The 17,718-nt window shown below is 35.9% G+C and overlaps 1 protein-coding gene across 2 annotated transcripts in view; it reads right to left on the bottom strand.

Moving 5' to 3' along the window:
* Positions 1 to 17,718, bottom strand: part of KYNU (kynureninase) — a 318,611-nt gene that overhangs the window by 67,989 nt on the left and 232,904 nt on the right. For both annotated transcript variants that reach the window (XM_053698265.1, XM_053698266.1), the window contains exons 9-10: positions 8,450 to 8,548; positions 6,852 to 6,925 (exon numbers count right to left, since the gene is read on the bottom strand). In XM_053698265.1, the coding sequence (XP_053554240.1) occupies positions 6,852 to 6,925; positions 8,450 to 8,548 (173 nt within the window). The remainder of the gene's footprint in view (positions 1 to 6,851; positions 6,926 to 8,449; positions 8,549 to 17,718) is intronic.

Below are 17,718 nucleotides of genomic sequence, written 5' to 3'. Positions count from 1 at the left end.
TTTTTTAAAAATTTCAAAGTTCTATTTATTAAATGTCATTTAGATTGTAAGTTCCCACGAGAACAGGGCTCCCAATTCCTCCTGTATTTGTTTGTTAAATTTTGTCTGGTGTCTCATATTGTACTGTCCTTTTATCTTTGTTACCTATGAACAGCGCTGCGGAATCTGTTGGCGCTTTATAAATAAAGAAAAATAAAAATAATAATAATAAAAACAAATTAAAATACATATACAAAGGAGGGAACTAGGGGCATACAGTCAAGCCCCCTGTAAATGCAACGCGTTTCTCGGCTCATACGCCGTTTCCTCAGGCATCAGTACAGCCATGTCTCCTACCTGTGCCGTGCTCTCCGGTTCCATATGTTGCTCCACCGTGTTCTCCTCCCCAGTGAATTCACTGTAAGATTTGTCCACCCACAAGATGTCCTCCTCCAGGTCCTGCAATGATGACTTTGCTAAAGGCAACCCCTGTTACTCCCCAGGGATGCCGTCCAACTCCTCCGGATCTGTAAATGAACAATCAGACAAGTCACTTCCTTGTCTGTATCCTCTCTCCACTTCCCCTCTTCCCTCTGTTCTCACCTCCTCACTTCCAGTCCTCTGCGCTTGACTTCTGCCACCCCTCTTAGTCCCCCTGCCCTTAACAATCATTCCCCCTACCCCTCCCAAGCCCCTTATTTCTTGCACTAATCCCTCTACCGCTACACCCATCGTACCTTGCTCCCCATTCCCCTTTTCATACACACTCCCTGTGCTTAACCTCATGCCTTGGTCACCGCTTCCCCTAACCCCTGGAGATTTACTCACCCTAGATGTCCCCAAACCCTTTTTCACAAACCCCATGTCCTTCACTCTCCACCTGCCTTCCTCTCACCTCCTGACCTAACTCCACTCAAACCCTGATGCTTCCTCCACCCGCATTCCCCCCTCTCTCCCCCCTGTTCAATACTACCAGCTGCCACAGCTTCTTGCCCACTCCTCCGTGTAGCCTCCTGTTCCCTGTTGCTCCTCGTATGTGCCGTCTCACCCGTGACTTCACCGCTCCCGGTCATACGTCGTCTTCGGCGCCCTCTGCTGGCCTCTGTTTCCAACACAGGTGATGTGCTCCGGGCCCCAGTGCTCCTCTTCGGTCCACCAGACCTCCTACTGCCTCCAGCTCTCTCCCCAGCAGGCTCCTTACGCACCCAACTCTCAGACCACCTCCGGATTGTTGGACTAAGTCACTCCAGCGGCCTTGAATGTCTCACCGGCCGACTGTGATGCCGCTCCCGCTCTGATGCTCTCGCTGGCTCCTCCAGAGCCGTATCCCCTTCATCCAGCAAAAGCCTCTGTTGCAGCCAGGTAAGCCCCCTACTCTCAACTAGGCCTTTCACCTGCTCCAACAACATGCTCACACTATTCATCCTGCTAGCTAGCTTCTTCCCGCTCCTACAAAAACTGACTGTTCCGCTGTTCCTCCTCTATCTACCTTCTCCCAAGCACCTCCCCTTGGCAACCCCTATTAGCGACCTATTCCTTAGCCTACAGTGTGGTCACTAACCCCTCCACTCAATTATCTTCCTTCTGGAGTTCTATATAGAAGGCAAACTTTGCTAGAAGTATTTTTTTTTTGCAATTGTTGGTTAGTGCGTGTATTACAAGTTAAAGTAAAAAGTTTAATCACAAGGAAATCCCGATGGACGATAACTTCCAGATCTTGGATATTGCAACACATTCGCCCCAAAGATTTCAATGGAGAACGTAGAAGAAAAAACTTAACATTTATTATTGCTCACGTGCTAACCCAAAAGGAGTTGTTAATATTTCATATTCCAATTTCCACATACAGGAACATGTTATTTTGATTGTAAATAGATATTTATATATACCTATACTTGTATATCTATTTTGTATATAGTATATATATATATTTACATTTATATATATATATATATATATATATATACACACACATATATATTTTTGCGCTAACCCGACACTACATTAAACCTAAAGTGCAGAACCTGAAGTGCGTGTATATATATATATATATATATATATATATTAATATTTTACATTCCTATATTCTTCCCCTAGAGAATTTTTTTTTACTGTTAAATATTAATTTCTATATAAGAGTGATAATGTTAATTTAAAATATATATCTATACCTATATATCTATAGTTATAGCTATACAGGTATAGGTGTATATATATATATATACTGTATATATATATATATATATATATTTACCTTTGAATCCTTAATTTTTTGATATTTTATATTCATGTGATTATTATTTTTTTCAGATAGTATTGATATAAGTGTAACTGTAATTTTACATGTATTTATGCTGTGGTTGGTGCAACTTTTTTTTAAACTTTATGCAGGGATTCAGTGGCGCAAACCTGAAGAGTGTAAAATGCGATTGCACTCTTGCATTCCCATTTACTTTCAACTTGTAACATGAGCACAAGTGAAAATGAAAGAACACTACTAACTTAAAGGGACACCAAACCCAAATTTTTTCTTTCATGATTCAGATAGAGCATGTAATTGTAAGCAACTTTCTATTTTACTTCTATTATCAATTTTTCTTCATTCTCTTGCAATCTTTACTTGAAAAGAAGGCATCTCAGCTAAGGAGCCAGCAAATTGTGGGTTCAGAACCATGGACAGCACTTGTTTAAAGGTGCTGTCCAATCAGCAAGGACAACCCAGGTTGTTCACCTAAAATGGGCCGGCATCTAAACTTACATTCTTGCTTTTCAAATAAACATAACAAGAAAATGAAGACAATTTGATAATAGGAGTAAATTAGAAAGTTGCTTAAAATTGCATGCTCTATCTGAATCACAAAATAATTTTTTTGGCTACAGTGTTCGTTTAATTATGAAATTAAATTAATAAAAGTTAAAGGGCTAGATTACAAATGGATATTTAGCGCAGCAGATAGAGTGTAAAAGCAGGTAGAGTGTAAAATCATTTTTTTGCAATCGTCGGTTAGTGCGTGTATTACAAGTTAAAGTAAAAAGTTTAAGCACAAGCAAATCCCGATGGATGATAAATTCAGGGTTTCGGATATTGTGAGGTACTTGCCCCAAAGATTTCAATGGAGAATGTAGAAGAAAAAAACCTAACACTTATTATTGCTCATGTGCTAACCAAATAGGAGTTGTTAATATTTCACATTCCAATTTTCTACACATACAGGAAAATGTTATTTTGATTGTAAATAGATATTTATATATAGATACTGTATGTATATACCTATACTTGTATATCTATTTTTATAGCTATATATATATATATATATATATATATATATATATATATATATATATATATATATATATATATATACTATATATATATATATATATATATATATATATATTTATACACACACATATATATATTTTTGTGCTAACCCGACACTACATTAGACCTAAAGTGCATAACCTGAAGTGTGTTTATATATATATATATATATTAACATTACACATTCCTATGTTCTTCCCCTAGAGAATGTATTTATGCTGTGGTTGGTGCAACTTTTTTTTTAACTTTATGCAGGGATTCAGTGGGCAAACCTGATGAGTGTAAAATGCAATTGCGCTCTTGCATTCCCGTTTACTTTCAACTTGTAACACGAGCACAAATAAAAGTGCCTGCAATATTCTTATAACATTAACAATAGCATGCCACTTGTAATCTAGCCCAGAGTGTCTATTAAATATACTAAATTGATCTGATAGAAATGATGTATTTGTACTTTATTTTATGATTGAATAGCTAAAAAAAGGAAATACAAAAAAAAAAAGAAAATAGTAATGGTAGTGATAATTAGAAAGTAATGGGGAAAAAAAGGTTAAAAAAATTAAAGAGGAACAGGTGAGTAAAAGGAGAAGATAGGTTGTAGATAATAAACAATATCCTAGTCTTATTTAACCTTTAATGCAGCCCTTGGCGTACCTTTGGTTCAACAACAGTCAAACACTCACAAGCATGAAGAATTATCTTTGGTGTGTATTTCTCAAAAAGAAGTATATGACAGGCTTAAAATGAGGCTCTAATCTTCAAGACAGAAATAGTGTCTGATCATTAAGTTAGAAGTATTTGACTTGACTTAATGAGATTATGTAACCCAAATATGACATTCTGTTTTGTCTAGTTGAATTTCATCGCATTGATTTATATCAGACGCTCTTCAAAAAAAATCTAATTCTGTACTGAGTTCAGAAATGAATGCTTGATGCAAGGATTGAGATGAATTTATTTCATATTCAATTGTTTTCTGGCAGTTTCCCACTTGATTAAACAGAAATAAATAACAGAACAAAGACAAATTTTATAATAAAAATATAGTAAACATTTTTATGTTTTTTATGCTGATTTGGTATTTAGTTGTGTGCATAAAAAACTGTTATATACCTCCTTTACAAAGGTTAATGTCAATTCATTCTACTACAATAAAAATAAACATACACTGTAGATTGAAGCAAACATTAATTCATTTGTTTCTGTCCACAGGTTACACAAACTATATAATTTGTATCTGTTTTTTCCATCTTCTTAGATCTTCCCCAGAAAACTATTTTAATCAAATAGAATGAAAAGGGAGAAGGGCAGATAGGAACTTGTGAGATTAAAACTGTGCACAGGAAATCATTTGATGAAAATAGAGACAGCTAAAAACATTTTTTTTTTTCTGAGGGAAAACATAGAAATGTTTTTTTGTTCAAAGGGGAATTACAAACATTAATCCACTTTTCTTTACCACTGGAAGTAAGTCAATTATTTTTCATATATATATATAGAACAATTATGCACTTGCAGCAACAATTGCAGATATTACAGCATCGTATGTGTCACATAAAGTACCCCATATACAGTCTTTAGAGTAGAGCCATTTAAAAAATATAGGGGTGGATACAATCCTTTAGAAAAGATTATCTATTGATTTATCCACAAATATTCCAATAGACTTTAAGACTTTAATGATGAATTTTGTAGAAAAATCATTAGATAAACGTTTCTAAAGGTTTGAGATTGACCCTATAAATGTTTACAGAAAGAATGGTTAATTCATTGTGCTCTATTTTTTTTGCTGCATATGCAGTTTTTAAGTCCTTGTATGGCAGCCTCGTTCTTGAGAACCAGCAAGAAAGCAGTCTAAGCTGACAAATTGCAAACATTTGTCTAAGGTGATTGACAAGCTATGAACCAAAATGATTGGTGTGTGAAAACAAGGGTCAGAGCTGCAAAAACAATTGCTTGTGGATCTTAAAGGGACAGTTCACCCAAAAATGTTCTCCCCTTTAAATTATTCCTGATGATCCATTTTACCTGCTAAATTGTATTAAATTGTTTACAAGTAGCTCCTTTACTCCTGTTTCAGCATTTGAAATAGCTGATTTAGCCTGTGGTATCCTAACCTATACTGAAATTTTCTATACTGGAGTATACACTATTGACAAGCTTAAGTAAACACAGCCAGCAGAAGAGATTACACTCTCAGTGGGCAGCAGGAGAGTAATAAAATTATAATTTTCCATTGTTCTCTCTATGTTTTTAGCTTTGGAGTTCCAGAAAAATATAAGATAAGGAAGCAAGTGTGTGTACACAAAGTAATAACATAATGAGATCTGATATTATATTTAAGTTCAATCCTTTGTATTAGGCTGTGGTTTCAAAGCACAAATCCAGCTACTTCATATACACAAATAAACCTGAAAATGCAATAAATAAATTATTGCTTAAATGATGTATTCAGAGTAAAGATAAGCCTGAGGATATTTTGTACATGTATTTGTTAAAATTATTATTAGTTATTTAAATATTGAAAAAAAAATAGGGGTAAATTAATGTCTATAAATCAGTGGACACAACCTATTGTAACTTTCTGCTGAAGCCAATTAGGAATGGTTATGATTGGCTTACTAGAGTACACAATGTGTGTGGAAAATAGCGATGTCTGCATGTCCATGATTAACATGAATTGGGAAGCTCACAATATTCAGAAATAAATTACAGTAAAGGAAAACAAAATAACTAATGTAAGTATATTGCAAAGTTGTTTTACTACATGTAATTATACACTTTATATTAATATCTTAAAGTGTTTATTGTCTCTTTAAATAAATGCATGCAGTCTTGATGGGCCTTCTGCGTCTTATTTGCTGATATAATCTATGGTTTCATGTTGGCCCATATGGATGCATATTAAAGCAATGAAAATATTTAAAATATCTCTGTGACATTTTGTTTCTCCTGTAAAATGGAGCATAACATTATCTTAAATATAACCATTATTATATACTTATAATTCTGTTCATTATCCTACACCCCTCCCAAACTTAAACATCATGTTAGAGAAACCTGTCTCAAAACTCCCCACAAATTGTTGCATTGCATTACTTTGGAATGCTTTATAGCCTTCTCTGACATCTAATATATCTTAAACTGACATGCAAATGCTGGATTTTTATTTAATTAGCTTTCATGTAACTAAAGGACCATTAGATACAGTTTACTTCCATAATCAACAAATATATGATCAAAAGACAATGCAATACCACTTAGTCTGAATTTCAAATGAGTAGTAGTTTTTTTCTGACATATTTCAAAGTTATGTCTATTTATACTCCTCCTGTATCATGTGGCAGCCATCAGCCAATCACAAATGCATATACATATATTCTATGAAATCTGGTACATGCTCAGAGGAGCTGGTGTGAGTATAAAAAGACTGTGCACATTTTGACAACGGAAATGAATTGGAACATTCTTTAAAATTGCATGCTCTATCTGTATCCTAAAAATGTAATCTTGACTTGAGTGTCCCTTTAACTAAAATCTTCATACTTACGAAGGTTTGATGGTGTTGGAATGTTTTTTATGAATAAATGCACCAGCTATCCCACCAGCTCCAGAATTCAAGTACTGTAGAGCAAAAAATAAATAAAACAATTATTTCTTAAGGAAATTCAAAGAGCCCTGTAATATAGGGTTGCCAGCTGTCATTCACAAACAAATAGAACCAGGTGACCAGGAATAGTGGTCAGCAGTGATTTTATTGCCTAAGGGCACACAAGCTATCTGTCATGTAGATATAAGCATGCCCTAGACCAGGGTTCTTCAAACCACGGGTCGAACCCATTACTGGGTCGCAACACCATGTTTACTGGGTCACAAGTTGGGTTTGTGTGTGGTGTGTGTTATTTGAGAGTTTGTGTGATGTGTGTGTTGTATGAGAGTGTGTAGTGTGTGTGTGTGTGTGTTATATGATAGTGTGTGGAGTGTGTGTTTTGTATGAAAGTGTGTAGTGTGTATGTGTTTTATGAGAGTTTGTGGTGTGTGTGTGTTATATGACAGTGTATGTGTTGGATGAGAGTGTGTGTAGTATGTGTATGTTGTTACCCTTTACAACACTTTCAACTTTGACTACAATCAGGTATAAAGTATGCACACATTTTATTCACTTTGCCAAAAATTTCCGATATCTTCTTTATCACACAGAAATTTTCAGACCAAGCAAGCATAAAAATATGGTTGCAAAGGTATGTGGTATTATAGCACTGGGTCTTGGGAAAAAAAAGTTTGAAGAACCCTGGACTATTAAGAGCTATAAAAAAAAAACTTTAGACTTGTAATATGAGTGCAAAAACAAAAGTACTTTTGATTGTCCTTGAGTGACGTAAACTCATAATAATGTTAATATTTTTGTTTTCCATTTATAATCTAGACCATTATAATATTATGTTTAAGACTCCTACTAGGCAGGTATATCTTTGTATTGTTTTATATTTATGTATTTTGCCGTTTAAGTAGTCTGAGGGGGAAATTAATCCCTGGCTGAAACTCTGTTGCCACAGGGAAACTAAGAAAGTAAACACTTTTGAAATGTGATTCTAAAAATGATAAAAGGTTTCTTTAATAGGAAATTGTAATGCAAAAATACATGATCTAATTAATTAATTAATTAATTAATTAATTAAAGTAATCAAGTTACTGGCAAGCTTATTGTGTGTTTTACCCCCACTAAGGGGTTAAACTCATAGGTAAAATATTGCTCAAGAGCAGTAAGAGTTGTGGCTACCAAGCAAAAAATGTCAGGTGATTGACAAGTAAGCATGACTGCCAATCCTATTGGCTAACTGGCCAAGTCCTGCTTAAGAAACACAATGGTTGTGGGTTTTTTTAGTTTTTTTTTTTTTTTTTTAAAGGACTTTGCATGTGCGTTTAACCTATTTTAGGGGAATAAATACATAGTGATCTTCAGACAAAAGCAAAATATATGATCTAATAAACTGCAGCATGCAACTTTTGCATTAGAATATTCCTTTAATTATTAGTCATTTGGTAGTACATAAGTCATAAGGAGGCATCTCGAACTATCTGTAGACATTTACCAGTAATCTTTAAAACTAGGTTGGACATAAACAATTAATGAAAGAAATGTAACACCTTATAAGAGCACCAACAAGCAAAATCAACTTCCCAGTCGTGCAGATAGAGTTCGACATTTCCAACAGCGTGGGCCAAATCAAAGCCAACAAAGCACCCCTGTGAGAATAAAAATAATTATTATTACTTTTGTTTATACTTAAAAAAAATATTTTCATTTAATGAGTGTAGTTCTACAAATTAACACTAGAGGGTGTACGTGATGTGATTATACATTTAGAAGTATAGTCTGGTACAGTGAATGAAAACTAATTTATTTATTTGTATTTTCTTTTGTTAATTAAGAAGTGTGTTTTTAAACAGAGTAAAATATTTTGTGCTACACAGTAAATGCCTGTTTATTCAGTTAAGATCTGAGATTAAAAGATACTTTAGTCTGAGACTGTGATTTTTTTTTTAGTTAAATGGTTGTATTTAATTATCATGATAGTTCTTATCTTTCCTTCTTTACCTTTTTAACTGTTGAAATGCTTTTTTCCCCATGATCCATTTACCTCTTAGGGGGATATTTAACAAAGGTCTGGTGGACCTGATCCGACAGTGCGGATCAGGTCCGCCAGACCTCGCTGAATGCGGAGATTCGCGGCCGTCAGCAGGGAGGTGTCAATCAACCCGATCGTACTTGATCGGGTTTATTTTCGGCGATGTGTGTCCAGCTTGCTCAGAGCAGGCGGACAGGTTATGGTGCAGCTTCATAACTGCTGTTTCTGGTGAGCCTGCAGGCTCGCCAGAAACATTGGCCCTAAAGCTCCATCCAGAGCTTGATAAAAGGGCCCCTTAAGCTTAAAAGGGTTGTTGAATAGAGAAATGCACACTATGTTAAGAGAATTTGCTACTAAAAAATCAAAATAAATTAAAATTTTAGATTGAAAATGTACCTTTTTTAAAAAAAAAATCAAATTCCCATTAATCATTGGATACCATAGAGGGCAGAAAAGCTACCTGACCCATCACTAACAATAGTCACAATCAATGTCCAACCAAGTGCATAGCAATCTATTTGCAGCTGAATATTCTAAAGAAAGGAATGACATTAAAACTTAACTGCACCATTTTAAAATACAATATTTTAATAGTGACTTTAGAAACGTTTTTAATGTGCCATTAAATTACAGCGTTTCAGTTGCATTATTTAAGTAGGATACCATATTAAGAGAGATCTTAAAATGTGTTTGAATTAAATGACTAATAAACTGATAATTAATTGAAAATGTTATAATATTAATTTTAATACATTTGATAATCCTTCTTTAAATTGCAGATTTGCAACAGGGTAACTTTTGCTTTTTTTTTACTTTTTAATTTTTCATTTTAGAAAATCATTTAGAATTGGAGTTTTCAGTAGTGACCAACCAGAGAAAGTATTAATCGTTATTTTAAAGAGACAGGAAACATAAACATTTACTGTAAAGTATATATTACATAGCAGTGTATATAATGTGGGTATTTTAGCTTCAGAGTCTAATTTGAAGTGTAAATTATTTTTTTTAATCCCAGGGGTTACACAGCCAATCATGGCAGAAGGCAGTTTTTTTGCTTTAGTAGGCGATACAGGCAATCTAAGCCATACTGTTTGCCCTGTAATAAACTGGAGAATGTGTAACAACAGGCAAAAAAACCCCCAAAAGATAGAACTGTCATGCAATGGAGCTGACATGCTGGGGATGTAAGGTGGCATGCAAAGTTGTTTAAAATGTCACAAAGATTGTGAATTTGACTGTGAGTTTAAGATACACTAAACATATGCAGTGCAATGTAAAAAGATGCATTGCATTAAATGTTTATGCACATAAAACTCAAAACTGAAGTGAAAACAATGACATTTCATTTGTTTATTGAAATATCTTTGCAATACAGATTGCATATTTTGCAAAAATGCTTGTAGTAAAAGTGATCACCTTTTTGGTAAAAGATTTTACTGTAAGCATTCACTATATGCCTCTGCATTCAGCCACAATTCCAGCCCAGAAAGCAAATGCTGTAACACGGATGACAATGCAGATGAATAAATACTATTGCAGGCTCTCTGAGCAAGCACATTGTTTGAAAGAGTATGCAAATGGAATATGTACATATTCTCTGTGCTCTTTAAAAGCTATTACTGAAACATACATTTGTAATAGATTACTTTATAGCTTACTCTGCTTTCAACTTGCATGAACATGACCACATATTTTGATTTTAACAATTTAAAACACCAATTTTTAAGAGATGTTCAAGTACAAGCAAAATTGTTTTTAGATAGTAGTGTTTAAATACTTTAAACATTTTGGTATACACTCACTGTTTATATATCGAAACTCTTTTTTATATGATAAATTCAACATAATTTACATACTATTAACAAAAGTTTCTAAAACAAGATGTGTTGCAAATGAATATCTTTCTAATACATTACTAAACCCAACAGCAACACAGCTTGGAAAAACCTGTTTTACTCTATTATCACCTATCATATTGTGATTAGTGTGCCAATAAGCATTCTGGGTAATGGCTAGCAAATGAACACACTATTACTTTATGTGCTCCATACATTTAGCCATATGGAGGGCATGCACACACATTCATGAATTTCTTTCCACTTTACTCAACATTTCCTATCAATTCAATAGCAGCCATATGTTTTAATGCTGCACTGCTTGCATATATTTGCATTTGGAGCAGTTATTTGTTCCTTTATTTTTATCCACTAAGTATAGAAAATGCAAACTAGAATGTGGAGGAAAGGATCTTTAAGCTGACTTAAAGTGACAGTTTCAAGTCTGTTTGAAGATTTAACTGTAATGTAATTTAAAAATTAAAATAAATAGTTAATAAAATAAAAGTGCATTTAAAACAAATCACATCAAGATTTACCTCAAAGTCAAGATGCTGGAAAAACAAACAAACATCTAATGTATGTTGTATGATGTAGTATGATGCAGTGTCATTTGTTGATGCTCTATGTGTATAACACACATGCTATCCTTTTTTTACTACTACTACTACTTTTTTTGTTACTACTGCTATTTGGGAAGTGACTGTAAAAACATGTAGTGCCACATATCTTCATGTGATAGACAGAGATGGTCCCTTTGACCATGTGACAATGCAGGTGGCATTGTGGTCAGATAAAAGTATTTAAAAATAGTGGGCATGTGATTCAATCTGTACCCCAATGAGCAGGCATTTGGGAGCACACCACTGGCCTCGTGAATATGATAATTAATCAGGCATTTCATAAAGTGCTATAAATGTCTGCATAGTTTTTAATGGACACATCCTTCTATGATAAAAAAATATAAACTATTAAAGAAGTTGCATTTTTAAAGCAATGGAATATATATATATATATATATATAAATATATATATATATATATATATATATATATATATATATATATATATATATATATATATATATATATATATATATATATATATATATATATATATATATAGAAAAAGAGACTTCAAGAGGAGAAAATAACCCATCATGATAAATGGTCCTTGGAATATATAGGGAATGCAGTACTCTTTTGAAATTTAAAGGGACAGTATACTGTAAAATGGTTTTTCCCTTAATGTGTTTACAATTGCTTTTTTTACCAACTGCAGAGTAAAAAATGTATGAAAATTAGCTTTTTAAGGTTTATTTCTGTATATTAAAGCTCTGATTTTGTGTTTTGAAGCCACAGCCTAATAAAATAGGTTGAGCTTGTAGGTATAATCAGATCTCATTACTGTATCACATTGTGCACATATACCTGCTTCTTTAGCTTATATCTGTCCTTAAAACAATCACCAGTACTTTGAGAGAACAATGGAAAATCAACATTTTATTACCTTATCTCTGCTTTATCACACTGGGAGTGTAATTTCTTCTGCTGGCTGTGTTTACAAAGCTTATCTATAGCTGGTAAGCGCGGCCACAAACTTTCAGAATAGGTGGGGATACCACATGCTAAATTAACAATTTCAAATGCCAATATAAGGGTAAAGGAGCTACTTGTAAACAATTTAATACACTCCAGCAGGTAAAGTGGATCATTGGGAACAAATTAAAGGGGAGAAAATTTTTGAGTAAACTGTCCCTTTAATAAATACTTTTAATAAGTGCCTATAAATACAGACACTGTACATAACAACAAACAGCGATTCTACTCACATCACCTATCTAGTGAGCCATAAACAAAAAAATAATAAATGATAAAGCGAAGAAACACATGAAATAACAATTCACAACACATATAAAAGCTAAATCATGTGACTTGCAAGGGTATCAAGACAGTTCACAGTTCAGTGATACATATTCCACATATTTAATCCATATGCATCCACACATACATAAGTGAATTATCCAAACTTATCTGCCGTATATCCAAGTCCAGTACTCTCAATACTCAGTGCCTTACAGTCTGTCAGCTTGTGCAAAGCATTCGTATCCTGTTATCCATTAACTCAGCCAGCATGGAAAACAGAATTTATGCTTACCTGATAAATTACTTTCTCCAACGGTGTGTCCGGTCCACGGCGTCATCCTTACTTGTGGGATATTCTCTTCCCCAACAGGAAATGGCAAAGAGTCCCAGCAAAGCTGGTCACATGATCCCTCCTAGGCTCCGCCCACCCCAGTCATTCGACCGACGGACAGGAGGAAATATATATAGGAGAAACCATATGATACCGTGGTGACTGTAGTTAGAGAAAATAATTCATCAGACCTGATTAAAAAACCAGGGCGGGCCGTGGACCGGACACACCGTTGGAGAAAGTAATTTATCAGGTAAGCATAAATTCTGTTTTCTCCAACATTGGTGTGTCCGGTCCACGGCGTCATCCTTACTTGTGGGAACCAATACCAAAGCTTTAGGACACGGATGAAGGGAGGGAGCAAATCAGGTCACCTAAATGGAAGGCACCACGGCTTGCAAAACCTTTCTCCCAAAAATAGCCTCCGAAGAAGCAAAAGTATCAAATTTGTAAAATTTGGCAAAAGTGTGCAGTGAAGACCAAGTCGCTGTCTTACATATCTGGTCAACAGAAGCCTCGTTCTTGAAGGCCCATGTGGAAGCCACAGCCCTAGTGGAGTGAGATGTGATTCTTTCAGGAGGCTGCCGTCCAGCAGTCTCATAAGCCAATCGGATAATGCTTTTAAGCCAAAAGGAAAGAGAGGTAGAAGTCGCTTTTTGACCTCTCCTTTTACCAGAATAAACAACAAACAAGGAAGATGTTTGTCTGAAATCTTTAGTAGCCTCTAAATAGAATTTTAGAGCATGGACTACGTCCAAATTGTGTAACAAACGTTCCTTCTTTGAAACTGGATTCGGACACAAAGAAGGTACAACTATCTCCTGGATAATATTTTTGTTGGAAACAACTTTCGGAAGAAAACCAGGCTTAGTACGCAAAACCACCTTATCTGCATGGAACACCAGATAGGGCGGAGAACACTGCAGAGCAGATAACTCTGAAACTCTTCTAGCAGAAGAAATTGCAACCAAAAACAAAACTTTCCAAGATAATAACTTAATATCTACGGAATGTAAGGGTTCAAACGGAACCCCTTGAAGAACTGAAAGAACTAGATTTAGACTCCAGGGAGGAGTCAAAGGTCTGTAAACAGGCTTGATCCTAACCAGAGCCTGAACAAATGCTTGAACATCTGGCACAGCTGCCAGTCTTTTGTGAAGTAAAACAGATAAAGCAGAGATCTGTCCCTTCAGAGAACTTGCAGATAATCCTTTCTCCAAACCTTCTTGTAGAAAGGATAGAATCTTAGGAATTTTTATCTTGTTCCATGGGAATCCTTTAGATTCACACCAACAGATATATTTTTTCCATATTTTATGGTAAATTTTTCTAGTTACAGGCTTTCTAGCCTGAATCAGAGTATCTATTACAGAATCTGAAAACCCACGCTTTGATAAAATCATGCGTTCAATCTCCAAGCCGTCAGTTGGAGGGAAACCAGATTCGGATGTTCGAATGGACCCTGAACAAGAAGGTCCTGTCTCAAAGGTAGCTTCCATGGTGGAGCCCATGACATATTCACCAGGTCTGCATACCAAGTCCTGCGTGGCCACGCAGGAGCTATCAAGATCACCGAGGCCCTCTCCTGATTGATCCTGGCTACCAGCCTGGGGATGAGAGGAAACGGTGGGAATACATAAGCTAGGTTGAAGGTCCAAGGTGCTACTAGTGCATCTACTAGGGTCACCTTGGGATCCCTGGATCTGGACCCGTAGCAAGGAACCTTGAAGTTCTGACGAGACGCCATCAGATCCATGTCTGGAATGCCCCATAATTGAGTTATTTGGGCAAAGATTTCCGGATGGAGTTCCCACTCCCCCGGATGGAATGTCTGACGACTCAGAAAATCCGCTTCCCAATTTTCCACTCCTGGGATGTGGATCGCAGACAAGTGGCAGGAGTGATCCTCCGCCCATTGAATTATCTTGGTCACTTCTTTAATCGCCAGGGAAGTCCTTGTTCCCCCCTGATGATTGATATATGCAACGGTCGTCATGTTGTCTGACTGAAACCTTATGAATTTGGCCTTTGCTAGTTGAGGCCAAGCTCTGAGAGCATCGAATATCGCTCTCAGTTCCAGAATGTTTATCGGGAGACATTGTACATTGTTTTATCCCAGAGAACCACATTCCCTCCCTTATCCGCAAGCTTTCTTGGTTTCACTGACACTTAGAATGAAATTCAATGTAATTTTCTGTATATAAGTCTTTAAGATTAATTAATTATATATATTGTCACCCGTCTCATGGGCAGAGCATGTGATAGGATTTAAACTCCAGAAAGGGATGGACTAATCAGCCCTGAGGAAGCCCTGTCTACCAAGTTACGTAGTGGGTGAAACCCACGTAGGCATTGGTGGTTATTGTCAAGTCACCACGCCCAGTGCATCGGAACAAACCTACGTTCAACGCCGCTGACTTCTGGCTGTGTTAATGGATAACAGGATATGAATGCTTCCCACAAGCTGACAGGCTGTAAGGCACTGAGTATTGAGAGTACTTGACTTGGATATCCGGCAGATAAGTTTGGATCTTTCACTTATTATTATTATTATTATTAATATACTTTATTTATAAAGCGCCAACATATTCTGCAGAGTTGTCCATGAGTACTATTCATTTAGATAAGACAATGATATAAAACTTGTAAGAGACAAGAATTTTTTTTACAAACACATACAGGAGGAATGTACTTACAATTTAGAAGGGTAGGAGGTTGAGAAACAGGAGGTGAGGACTACAAGAGTGGGAAGATATTACAGTGTTAGATAAGAGAACTATTGGGTGAGTGGAATTACTTTATTACTGAGTTGGGTGGTAGGCTTCTCTGAACAAAAAAGTCTTCAGGGAACATTTAAATGAAGAAAGATTAGGGGAAAGTCTGACAGCATGAGGTATAGTGTTCCAGAGGGTAGGTGCTGCACGACAGAAGTCCTGTAGTCTAGAATGGAAAGAGGTGATAGTCCAAGATGCAAGGAGCAGGTCATTGTTGGATCTTAGTGGGTGGGCTGGAGTATACTTGCTGACTAGAGAGGATAGGTAGTGGGGAGCGGCATTGGTGAGAATTTTGCGTGTAAGGGTGAGAATTTTGTATTTAATTCTGCTGTGAATGGGGAGCTAATGAATGGACTCGCAGAGAGGTGCAGCAGATACAGAGCAACGGGAAGGGTGGATTAGCCTTGCAGAGGCATTTAGGATGGATTGAAGAGGGGAGAGGGGGGAGAGAGGAAGGCCAGTAAGTAGGTTATTGTAGTAGTCAAGTCGGGAAATAACAAGGGAGTGGATTATTTGATTTGTGGTGATAGCACTCAGAAAAGGGCGAATCTTGAAAATATTGCATAGATGGTTGCCTACGAGGAAAGGGATTGGATGTGGGGGATGAAGGATAGATTTGAGTCAAGTGTAACTCCGAGGTAGCAAACTTGGGGCAATGGGGAGATGATGATGCCGTCGACAGGGATAGAAAAGTCAGAAGTCGGCGTAGACCTAGAGGGGGGAATTAGAAGAAGCTCAGTCTTTGACATGTTAATCTTTAGGTGGTAAGAGGTCATTCAGGAATAAATACCAGATAAGCAGTTGCTGACATGAGAAAGGACAGAGGGAGAGAGAGCAAGGGTGGAGAGGTAGATCTGGGTGTCATCACTTATGTGTGGATGCAATACTTAATTGCTAATATGCGCATTGTGCACACAAACACACGCACACACACTTAATGTATTTTTAAACAGTAAACATGCACCACAATAGCAGGATTATAGTTAGTTATACGTATCTGGCTACTTTAGTGTGTGTCGATGATGTTGTAAAATTCAACTGTGATGAGTAGGTAGAATTGGCGCTATTCTCTAAGCCCAAGCCAAGTACAAAAAGGGCCCCTCTCTAATAGACCCCAGATAGGTAACAGCAAATGGATGGGAGTAGTACTGGCGCTGAAAGCTAGCATGTGTGATATAGGAAGAATAAAGGGAGACTATTCTCAGAATTTTGTGGAAACATATTTAATAAAATCAATAGAAAATATAAATAAAAGAAGTAGTAATATTAAAACCACCAATAAATATACAATAAGTAAGTATAGTTGAAAGTGTTATATTCAGGGATAAAATATAAAACAGAATTACCTAACTCTAGAGATGAGCTCGTACAAAGCAGATTACAAAAGAGAGGTATGTGTTTTAGAATGTGAATCCCTATTTAATACCTAGGCAGGCTAAAAAATAATAAATAAAATATGGTCGAAATATCACTAGATATATAATGTAATATTCTGATTTATATGAGCAGAGTACCTTACTGTATAAACACTATGCACTGTGTGCACAATTGCTATTCTATATTTATCATAAACATCAAATAATAAAAGTATAAAAGTACATGAATCTGGACGTCCAATGAATTCAATGCTGATAAGCTAGGTACACAAAGTATAGCAATATAAGCTAAGCATATAAAAACAAAAGTGAGTTCCACTAGAATAAAAAAGAAACATAATTAAAGATGTGTTTGGCTTAATATTTCAAAATCTTGGTCCGATCAGCTGATCGAGTATACACGGAAAGGTTATAACAGTTAAACTCTCATATGTGGTTGATCGTGCTCACAAGAGTATTGGATCAATCTTTGTACACATATGAGAGCGGTACCTTAGATAGTTTTGGCCGATTGGTGGACTCTCCCAATGGGGTAAAGTATCTGTTTGCAGCAGTCTGATGTTCTTTCCCCAATAGTGAAGGGTGTATCGCTGATACTGAGTCAGT

This window comes from Bombina bombina, chromosome 1 (assembly GCF_027579735.1).
Source record: "Bombina bombina isolate aBomBom1 chromosome 1, aBomBom1.pri, whole genome shotgun sequence".
NCBI classification, from domain to species: domain Eukaryota; kingdom Metazoa; phylum Chordata; class Amphibia; order Anura; family Bombinatoridae; genus Bombina; species Bombina bombina.
The sequence above is the reverse complement of the archived record's forward strand: the minus strand, read 5'-3'. Positions and strand labels throughout refer to the sequence as shown.